The 11,375-nt window shown below is 36.7% G+C and overlaps 1 protein-coding gene across 2 annotated transcripts; it reads right to left on the reverse strand.

The window, feature by feature from the left end:
• Positions 1–660: 660 nt before the first annotated feature.
• Positions 661–7,295, reverse strand: LOC121257137 (RNA demethylase ALKBH10B-like). 2 transcript variants are annotated; one of them, XM_041158038.1, is made up of 8 exons: positions 5,970–7,295; positions 5,033–5,158; positions 4,125–4,222; positions 3,914–4,031; positions 2,811–2,933; positions 2,588–2,700; positions 2,354–2,508; positions 661–1,672 (listed from the first exon to the last, which is right to left on the reverse strand). In XM_041158038.1, the coding sequence occupies exons 1-8, from the start codon at positions 6,589–6,591 to the stop codon at positions 958–960; spliced, it is 2,070 nt and encodes a 689-aa protein (XP_041013972.1). In that variant the 5' UTR covers positions 6,592–7,295; the 3' UTR covers positions 661–957. The 2 variants fall into 2 exon arrangements, with proteins under 2 accessions (XP_041013972.1, XP_041013973.1); XM_041158039.1 differs by having other exon boundaries at positions 2,811–2,930; positions 5,970–7,294.
• Between the last annotated feature and the right edge of the window lie 4,080 nt (positions 7,296–11,375).

Consider the following 11,375-nt stretch of genomic DNA (forward strand, 5'->3'; position numbering starts at 1 on the left):
GCATCCTGTTTGTGAGATTTGCTTGCAACCGGCAATGGGATTTGCTTGCAACATGTTTGTGAGCATAATCTTCTTTACATTGAGTGATGATGTTTGTGAGAATTGGCTTGGTTGTATTGAAGATCGATGGAATTATTTTGATAATATTGATATTGTGATGAAATTTTGTTTATTGGATTGTGAAAATGAAAATGAATATGATTGTTGGAGATTATAGGAGATTATGAAAATAGAATTAATTAAAAAATAAAAATTAATTATAAAATATAAAAATAAAAAAAATAATATTTTATTATTATAGAGAGTGTGATGAACTAATCCAATGTAGACTTTAAATTTTGAATGATTAGCTAAAAGTAAAAAAATTACATATTAGTCAAAATTTGAAAAATAAAATAACCAATCTAATGCCAATGCTCTAATACACTCACATCACACAAATGAAGTAAATAGTTTAGCTTTTCATAAATGGAACGTGACTATTTGAACCCAAAAATTCGAATCTTAGATTAAGAGAACATACGCCCAAGACCAAAACCATACTAAACTCAGGGGGGTTAATTTCAAAAGGTAGACTTTCTGCAAGAGGCGCGCAATGGGGCTGCATTGCTAAAACGAATCCCAAACCAAAACTTTTTTTTTTTTTTTTTTTTTGATAAGTAACCCCAAACCATAACTTAAGAGCTTGATAGCACAGAAACAACAGTTTAAAAAAAGGAAAAAACTAAGTTTTCCAACTACTGTAAAAGTTCATGTAATAAGACAACAAAAAAGGGTTGGAGGGCAAGGGATTCCAAAGAGAACTGAAGAGTTCTTCCTCCCTTAGTACCCCTCTCATTAGTATGAATGCCATGTGAATGTTGCCGCTCTTTACATTTGCTTCAAACTCATTGAAGTTGGCAACCTACCCCTTTTCCTCAGTAGGAACTCTCTCTCTCTCTCTCTCTCTCTCTCTCTCTAAACTGCTCCGGCTGGCTGGCTTGCCACCACATTGTCAACAGTCTGCTGTTCTTCCTTCACCATTGTTCGTCCACTGCCAGTTCCATCAACACTTCCATTACAGTCTTGCCTTTGTGTTTTCCCTTCTGATTTTCCTTTAGGGAAAGGACTTGCACTGTCGTTAGATTTCCCTGAACCATTTTCTTTTTCAGACAGGGAAGCCGTCTCGGCAGAAAAGTTCACCTCACCTGCAGTACCTTGTACCAGTTGAGGAGATGAAGAATTACCAGAGCCGGGTGGAGGAAGGAAAACACCAGTGCCAGGAACAGAGAAGCAAGGTGGAGGATGCCTTGGTGGTGCAGCTGGCCATCCAGTTGAACCAGGTGGCATGGGAACTGGTGCAGGGAAAGGAATGGCTGGTGGAGTGGGCACAAAAACTGGCGGGATGCTATTTGGTGGACGAATGGGTGGGGCTGGCAGCACACCAGTAGTTGGAACGGCAACATAGTTCTTTGGTGCCATAGGGTGGCGAATATGATTGGGAGATCTACTGGGTGGGGGACCCCAATGGGATGATGGCGCTACCACAGGTGAAGGAAAACGCTGACCATCATTAGGTGTGGATTTCTTTGGTTGAGACTTTGTGAAAGTAACTAGTATTCTTTGTTTGCGGAGGGAGGGAATCGCATGCCGTGCAACATCTGTAGATTTCCCTTGCATTACTAGGAGAGACCTGTGTTTCTCATGGTAATAAACATCATATCAGGAATCAGCAAAACTTCAGATGAATCTCATTAATTACAAATTTGCAATTCAAAAACCTGTGGGAAAATGAATAGATATTCTGTCTATGATGATATAAAATGCCCATTGATATAAACATCATATCAGAAATCGGGATGTCTAAAAGAGATGAATCTCATAAATTACAAATTGCAAGTCAAGAAACTAGCAGGAAGATAAATAGATTTGAATGTCTATGATGATATAAAATGCCCATTGATCATAACGATACGTTCATCACTTCCAAACGATGCAAACATTTGAATCTCTACTTGCTACGTGTATTTACAAAAGATGATCCTGATGGTTCTACGTATATCTTTCTGAAGACGTGAATAATAAGGCAGCTGTTAGTTTACAATGTATTTCTACCCTAATATATTTTTTGATAAGTGTATTTCTACCCTAATATGGACTCGGTAGAACTCAATGTTATAAGGTATTTGGCTTGGGCAAGTCAAGTCAAGGGAAATTTTCAAGCACATCATGCTATGAAGCTACCAACTTTCTTAGAAAATGATAATAGACAAGAGTACCCAAAGGATCAAACAGCATTAGTCATTTCAGTGTGTTTGAAGAGATAATGGGTTGCTCAGAGAGAAAGAGAGAGAGAAGGGATTCAATTAATTACCCAGGTGCAAGAGAAAGCTTGAGCGATCCTCTAAAATCCCCAGGATTATCTATTTTAATTAACCTTCCAAAAGTCATTTCACAGTGTGTCAAAAAAAGGATGCAAACAGGTCTCCCAAACCAGGAAGGGAATGCGTGTGGCTGCGAGTGATCACCCTGCAAATATCACGGTAAAATTAGGCTAACTTCACAAATGATAGGTAAAATGACCAAAGAAAATACCATAATGAACAACCTCATTATAGAAATCAATAATGCAAGAGTCTGGCTTTGAAGTCAAAATTTGCAAGCCTAAAATCCATTCAATAACATCTTGTAGCAAGGAAGGGATGGATTCTATTTTCCGATCTGCAAAATTTATTTAAAACAGAATCCATGAAAACGGAACATAATTTCCAAACCACACAAAGAACTCAGAACTTTTAATCGAAAGAACATCTTTGTGAAATAGAATATGCCTTTGTAGGTTCCAACTGCATTATCCTCTTCGGGAGGCGCATCTGCAATAGGAAGACCTAGCTGAATCATCTCTCTTCCATGTCCTTTCATAGGCCTCTTTGAGACCACATACGTCTGACCTGCTTCTTGTAATAACAAAGATTTAGCTATTATTATTGTTGTTGTTGTTATTATTTCTTTACCAAAAAGGGAATCTTCACTATTATTTAAGGACACAAAATTGCCTCAAAGAAACCTACAAGTGATTTCATGACAAGAGGTAATGAAAGATTTTTTTTATTTTATTTTATTTTTATAAGAGGTAATGAAACAATAAAATACTTTTAGATTAATGTAACTATCAAATATACTAGGCAACATAATTGCTTTTTTCCAGACATGCATACACAGTTTGGATCTGCCCTCTCTCTTGCTTTGGCCAGAAAGGAGACTAGACCATGTTTAGAGGGGACAAAATAATAACATCAGTAGTGAAAGCAGTTGCGATGGAAGCATTATCAAAGCTTTTACTTGGAAGGTTTTTCTCTAGAGAGCAAATAAATGGACTACCTCAAGATATGGGGAAAACAACTCTCTTACAATGATTTTTTTTTTTTAAGTACATCTCTCTAAAAATGATAATACAGCCAATACAAGGACCCCTTATAGTATCCCAAGAATTTATGACAATACTCAGTGAAGCAAATGCAAGCAAGAATTTATGACACAATATCCCTCAATGGTAGAGTTACACAATGCAATTTAAGCAAAGAACATTAAAAAGTGAAAATTTTCCAATCACTTCATTCCAACAATCTAAATGGACTATATTTACAAATTGAAAATAAGATACATAAAATTTTCAACTTCCAGTTCAGAATTGAATAATGAGGTAGCAGCACATGTAGGTTCTTACTTGGATAATGCTCTATTAATCACAGAAAAAATCACCAGTTTTCAAAATTTTGTGACTCAGATGTCATCTGACTTCAATAATGGCATCCAAATTTCCAAATGCAACAGGGAAATTATATGAAGATCTTAGAGACTTTCTTAGAGGGAGGAGAAGCAAAATGAAGAGCTCCTGTGATTGTGAACAAAGATACAGCATTACTAAACTTGCCTTGAAATTTTCCTCTTTTTCCTGAGACCCTCAAATCATTTACCAATGAAACAAGCTTTTGAACTTCCAAGCCATCAAATAATTCTTCGTAGTTTTTCAGCCCGTCAACCACATTAACCTATAAGAAATAGGTGAATTACAAAAGCAGAAAAAAATGTTAAAACTTCCATTTGAGGCATAGATATACTCAAAATTATTGGTAGAGTACTACCATCTTCCCTTCGAACATTTCAGTGCCAACAAAAGTTTTAGGAACGGTGGCAAGATTCTGCTTCTCATTCTGATTTTGTTCCGGTTGCAATTGATTCTCTAGCAGAACATTAAATGAATCCAGTTCAAATTCAATAATAAGAATGTGTACAATTAAAATAAAACTTAGTACAGCATACAGTTTAGGCCTTGTTTGGATACATATATGGTTTCATCTCATCTCATCATTACAACTTTTCTAAATTCTCATACAAAATTTAATAAACTATTCAACTTTTTCAAATCCCAAAACAATAATAATATTAAAAAATAATATTCTAACAATATTTTATTCAATTCATCTAAAACCATTTCATCTCATCTCACTATCCAAATGAGCCCTTAGTGTTGCTAAGTTAAGTAATAAACAACGTTAGTCCCAATATGGTAAGCACAATTAGTACTATCCATGCAACAGAGAGAGAGAGAGAGTTTGTTTTGCGTTTTGACAAGTTAAATCCATGCTAAAAGAGATAGGTCCTATTCCATATAAAAACGTTTCCTATATATGTGCTAACTGCAAGTCCTCTATGATAAAGGGGGCCAGAATAGCTTTCAATTTACATTCTACATGGCATTGTGGCGTTCCTTCCCTGTTTCTGACCAATCAATTGATGAAACTCGCACAATCTATAATCCATGATCTGACGGATGCCATGACAGCCAGTGTCATCAAGTCCTGACAAGTTTTAGACTCCCCCCACACTATTAAAGAACTTTCTAATAATTACAGTACCTGCACGCCCCCCCCCCCCCCCCCCCCCCCCCCCCCCCCCCCCCCCCCCCCCCCCCCCCCAAAAAAAAACAAGGAAAAAGAAAAAGGGAAGGCAAACCGACACATCCCAGAAGGAAACTCAAGAGAGGTTATACCTTTGGAACTTGACGTGCATACATCTTCTAACACCTTGGCTTCGGAGTCTAAGTTGCCACAAGCAATTCCTTCCGAACTTCCTGAGCTCTTCAGGCTACTATTTTTGAGAGGCTTTGTGCCAGAATCTGCATCAGCCACCAGAAAAGCATACATCAGTTTTGTCAGGTAGCTCACTCAAATAAAAGATGTCTTTTCAAACAATCACATCTTCAATTATTTGTCTATATCTGATACCGAATTTGTGTGATCAAGATAAGGCATGAAAAAGGATGTGTAGAACCTTTGTAGCAAGAGTGAGAACTGTTAGTCATGTGACCATTTTATGATAAAAAAGAAAAAGAAAAAGAAAAAGAAAGTCATAATTTTTCCCATAAACCAAGGATGAGGCAGGAGCAACACAAACATATAGCCAATTAAAAGTTTTGAGAATTATAAGCTTTCTAACTACCAAACAACTGAAGATATTGGCAGTACTGTAATATCATATCAAAACATGCATGCACACAGATCTACTAAAATGTTCTGTACATGAAAACAGTCCATTGCAAAATAAGTTTGTTGCGATTATAAATTCAAGCAGCAAGGAATAAGACAAAGCAGCTAAAAAGGAATGACATAATTCCAAAATGGGAAGGTGACCAAAGCTTAACAAAGAAACTATAAGGTAGTAGAGCCATTACCTTATTAACTCAAAACTAAACTAACGAATTACCCAAATGAAAAACACCTTCCTATTCAAAATATTAACGTTATAAAGATCCATGAAAAACATGTTTCAAAGAAGTTAATTTCCTACCCAAAAACATCAGCGTCAGATCACTAAAATTACCAATGCCATAAGCAAGCCACTTATGAGAAGCAATCCAGCAAGGAATATATCATTCAACACATTGCAATAACAGCACAATTATGAAAAAAGCTAACCCAACAGATTACCTTTTCTCTCCTCTCCAAGTGATGAATACTTATCATCCAACTTCCCAACCTCAACTGTCTCAAACCCCCCATCGCCTTTCTCAGAACCCACCACACCACTCAATGAATTACAATCATGACCATGAGATTCTGCACTAGAATTATGCCATTCCTTCTCAGCCTCAATCCTCTGCACTGGCTTAATCCCCACAGCAGATCTCTTAAAGTCCTTACCCCCGGCTTTCAAAGTCTCAGAATGCCGCTGCTGCCTCCTCCACGCTACCTGTTGCAACGCATATATAACCTCAGCCACCGAAAAGTACTGCTGCATATGTAGCACCGGGTTCCAATTACACCGCCTCTGTTGTATACACCCTATAACATTATCGTACTCGCCCGGGTCGCCCACGGTGCGCATATGGTGACACAAAGAGTCAATTATCGCATTGGCAGCGGCAAATTCGCCCCGCAGCCACGAGATAAACCCATCCCGCTCATCCGGGAACCACTGTCGGTGGTAGTGCTGGTGGATCTCACCCCCACCTCCACCTCCACCGCCACCAGCGCCACCGACACCTCCACTCCCACCGCTCGGAAACTGCATTTTGTCGGATAGAACCACATTTCCCGATGGCATTGCCATGAGAACCAAAACTACTGCAACATATATCGTATGCTCAGTGTACTACTTGGATCTAAGCAGATAAAACACGCGAAAATCTTAAATTCAAAGTTTAACAGGTAAATACAATAAAATTAAATATCAAATCCAGCCAAAATAAGACGTAGAGCCTATGCAATATTTCAAAAATAAACAAAATTTCGAAACAAGTAGCAAGCAAAATTCAGTAAAAACAAAATGCAATAATCGAACTGGGTTCCCGATAATCTTTTATTTTTTTATGTATTTTTATCGACCAGATCGGATAAGCTCGCTGAATTTGAAGAAATGGAACCAGAATATTTCCAAAAATCGCCAAATGGTGGATGGTGGGATAGGTGGGGTTGAAAAGCTCAGATCTGAAAATGGGATACGCGGAATATAGGACAGTGTTTGCGAGTGTGCGAGGGTACATATACGAACAGTTACGTGAAGATAAGGAGTTCTCTTTTATGTAGTTTTTGTATTGTATGCGTGAAGTTACAAACAAGATCAAGATCTAGGGTTTGTGATGGGTTTCCGATGATTATGTGGGTGTCTTTTTTTTTTTTTTTTTTTTTTTTTGTGCGTGTGAGAGAGGAGAATGTGAGAGTGAAATGGCTAATTCAGCACACAAGTGCCTAATGGTCTCAAATGTTGGCTGAGAAGTGAGGAAGAGAGAAGGGGGACACTCTTTTCTCGTTTTGTTTGTTCTTTATATGTATAATGTAATGTATAATGTATGTCTGTACTTCACGGTTTAGTGCCGATGGAAGTTCTCAGATCGTGTGGGATCGCAACCAGGCAACAGAATATTCGTGAATTGAATAGGGGTGCTTTGGTCGTTTACTTGATCAAGCCATGTAAGTTAAATATTTATTAGAGAATTGATATAGATATAAAGAGATTATATAAAATAAATAAAAAAATTAATATAATTTCATGAAATTCAACAGGTAAGCAACTGGAGTTGCTTTAAACATTATATAGGATCAGAAATATGAGAAAGATGTCTCATGATCCCATTGAAGGAAATGTTATCCCCTCCCCCTTTGAAGATGCCATCCAGTATAAGGACAGAAATAAAAGCAGTTCCTTGTGTGTAACACCCGTCTATGGGAAGGTAACTTCAAGGAGTTGTTGGCATTTATTTTTTTATAAGTATCTGTCGGCATTTCTAATGATTCCAAGGAAGCCCCCAATTGTAATTTTTATAAGTCATTTGAGAGTATAAGAGCAAATGTGGCTTGAGCTTTTCTTTTTCATTATGGTAAGATGAAGAATGTAAACTTGTTGAATGAAATCCCATGTTACGTGGAGGAAAAAGTTCTTGCCATTTTATAACGATTTCAAGGAAACTCTAATCGTAATCTTGACTAGTTTTCTTTTTTTTTTTTTTTTTTTTTTGGAGTTTATGTGGGGGGATTACTTGTGATGACAACAGACTCTTGAAACGAGAAGTTGGAACTAAAAATGTATAGTACCATCGGTATTTCAGAGGTCGATTCCTGAATTACTTTGGGTCTTAGCCAAAGGGAAGGTGAAAGAGTACATACCTTGGGTTTATGTTTAGTTGGTTCCAAGTGGTTACAACTATGGCCTTGCTGACTGTAGGAAAGCTTTTTTTATTTCTTGGATAAGTTAGGCAAACCTTATTACTTTCTTTTTTTTTTATATAAGAAACTGATCTCATTAATCAACTCCAAGCATAGACATGAAAACCAGTATTACAAAGGAAAATAGACAGGATCATTGACTCATTTCCTTAGTAACCACATGAAGAATACAAGAGGGGCATATCTCGACATCATACATATCTTCAGTGCACTCGAATGCCGCTTGTGCAAGCCTGTGAGCTGCCATGTTAGCCTCCCGGTATACATGTGAAATTGACCAACAGCCGCTGAGTTTAGAACAGTTTTGGCATCTGATATGAGACATCCACCTATGCTCCAGTTAGGACTCTCTTGGTTTATTTGGTCCACTATCTATTTTGAATCCCCCGCCAAACAGAAGTGCCTTACACCAATTTCCTTGCAAAAAACACATGCCAAAAGTAGCCCATATGCTTCAGCATCAAAAACACTGCCCCTCAAGGGCCTGTTAGCATGAAGGGCACCTATCACAAGACCTTGATGATCTCTGATAAGTACCCCAATGCCATCCTCCCTATCCTCGTTTGCACAGCTGCATCCCAATTCACTTTTAGACTTCCTATTGCAGGCTTTGTCCATCTGTGAACCTTTGCCATATTCTCAGAGTTAGCACCAACTTCCTTCTGGAGAGCCTCGTTATGAAGAGACAGTTCTGTCCTGGCCTGGGCAATGACTTTCTTTAACCTTAGAAGTTTATCTTGGATGTTATGGATGTGCTTTGATTCAAAGGATGGGTAGCATCTCGTGCAAGGAGGTTTTGAGATGTTACGTATAGAGGGGATAGGATTTTGTATAGATGTTATGTTTAGATGTTTGCACCTTCTTCTTAATTTTATTACTCCTTTCAGTCTGTTTGGACTATTTGGCCATTAATTCATAGTCTCTTTGGACTAAAATTGGGTCATCAAAGGTTGTAAATTTTAGTTCGTTTGGACTATTTGGACTATTTTCAGGTGACTCTTTGGACAATTCTCAGTCTGTTTGGACTAAAATCGGGTCATGAGATGTCAATAAGACTAGTTTCAATTACATTCTTCCTCTTGTTTAATTTTCAACTACCTGTTCTTGAGCTTGCTGTTGTAGCCTCTCAAATTCAACTATCTTCTAATATTCATTTCCCATGATTCCATCGTATAACTGAAGTGTAAAATGCAGTTTAACAGCAATGCTAGTTCAAGTTCTTGGACTTCAAGAGCAAAAGATGAAGCTAGGTTGGAGAGACCACTCTGCCACTGTAGGATTCCATCAAAGCTAAGGATTTCTGTGAAAGATACTAGTTTTGACAAACGATTTTTCAATTGTCCAAACTATAAGATGGACAAACAATGTGGATTTTTTCAATGGATTGATTTTGAAATGGAACAAAACAGTTGTTGAAAAATGATATTAGAGTTAGCTCAAAAAAGGAACGACAGGATCAATCAAGAATGTAAGTTGGCTGAAGAAGAAATATTCAAAACTATGGAAAAGAAGTACAACAAAACATTAAAAGTTCTATTCTTGCCATGGTTTTGTATTGTTTTGTTTTGTGCTATAGTTGCTTTAACTTTTGATCGATAATCATGTACTTTGGCAATGCTAAGATGACCCTTTATTAATTTGCCCAAAACATAAAATTGCTTGATTCCATCCTTTATTAATTTGCCCAGAACCATATGATCCTTTATTAAGTTTTTGGTATAAATTAGATTGTATTCAAGTGCAAACATGTACTGAAAGTCAAGTGGGGCCAAAGTTGATTTCGGGGAAGAAAACTGAAAATTTTGATTAAAATATGCATTATTTTTCCTTGAGAATTACTTGTGAGGCATCAGGCATTCATGGAATAGAAATTAATATTCCCATAGCGAGACACGCAGATCAGAGATAGTGCCTACCAATTTAACTTTTAACAAGAATGAAAGTGCTACCAATATAACTTCAAAATCAGATAGATAAGACTGCACAAATGTTTTGCTTTATGTTTTGTTTCCGGCACTTCCAGAAATTACATGCATTTCATACAAAATATTCTAGGAAAAATCAAGAACTAAAGCAAATTTAACTTCAAATTCATAGCCGCTATGGTCTGATTAAGTGTTTGAGGACGGCCAAGGTATAAGTGCTTCCTCTGTGCGAGTTCTTCTGCTAAAGGACTCCAAATTCATTGCTTGCTTGATTTCTTGGGCCCAGAAATTCAACAGCTCCAAATAATAACAAATTCCATTGATTTCATTTGCCTTTTATCTCCATAGGCATTTCCAGTAACATTAAAATAAATCAAATAAGTTTTGGCAATAAAAGTATCATCGCATTCCACAAATAGAAGTTGCATACTCCAACTTAAACACCAACCTTATGTTTCTTGTTCAAGATCCACTTTTTGTGATATGTTATCATTTATATTTCCAACATCCCTACATGAAAGACAAAAAAAAAAAAAAAAACATAAAAATGAAGTTATTAAATTAAAACACAGACAAAAATTGGATCTTTGTACTATACCCCAACGAAGGAAAGTTGTTCTTGGTATGACCATCAATCTTACAAATGTTACAATATCTAATATGAACCCGTGGGAATAGAATCCCTTGAACCAATAATCAATTTGAAAACTCACCCAAGAAAGCCAAAAATCAAGTCAATGGATGGAGAATCTAGAATCGTTGAGAACTCGTTTCAAGAACCTAGATTATATTAAAATCTCGACCCGTTGAAGAACCTGTCTCAAGAACTCAGATTACAAGGAGAAACGTCACAAAGGTTGTGATTTGCTTTTAATAAGTTCAAAAGTTCATTCAAGAACAAGAGGAGATAAATTCAACTCACAATGAATAAATTCATCAAATTTTATAAACTTCTTAAAATGAGGCTACAAAGAGTATTTAAAGCAAAACTTAATTAAAACCCTAGCCAAAATAAAGCCATTTCTTCCAAAAATACCCCTGAATGAATAATGTTGCGACTACAGTAACTCGACTACAGTACTCAGCTACAATAACTTATTGAAATCCTAGTTCAACAAAATAATAACTTTCTCAACATGTCCTTAAATAGGTGCCCCCTTAAGTCCTTCTCATAATAAACTCAATTATTCTAAACTAATAAAATAAGTCTTTTAAATGAATTAAACAAGTTGAAAGCCTTCAAGTA

The sequence above is a fragment of the Juglans microcarpa x Juglans regia genome, chromosome 3S (genome assembly GCF_004785595.1).
Source record: "Juglans microcarpa x Juglans regia isolate MS1-56 chromosome 3S, Jm3101_v1.0, whole genome shotgun sequence".
In the NCBI taxonomy this organism is placed as follows: domain Eukaryota; kingdom Viridiplantae; phylum Streptophyta; class Magnoliopsida; order Fagales; family Juglandaceae; genus Juglans; species Juglans microcarpa x Juglans regia.

Excerpts from the sequence above, each read along its gene's own strand:
- LOC121257137 (XM_041158038.1), bottom strand. The coding sequence starts at position 6,591 with ATGGCAATGCCATCGGGAAATGTGGTTCTATCCGACAAAATGCAGTTT. Across the intron at positions 4,223-5,032 it reads ATGCACGTCAAGTTCCAAAG|AGAATCAATTGCAACCGGAA; the intron begins GTATAACCTCTC and ends ATGTTCTGCTAG. Across the intron at positions 1,673-2,353 it reads AAGCTTTCTCTTGCACCTGG|GTCTCTCCTAGTAATGCAAG; the intron begins GTAATTAATTGA and ends TGAGAAACACAG.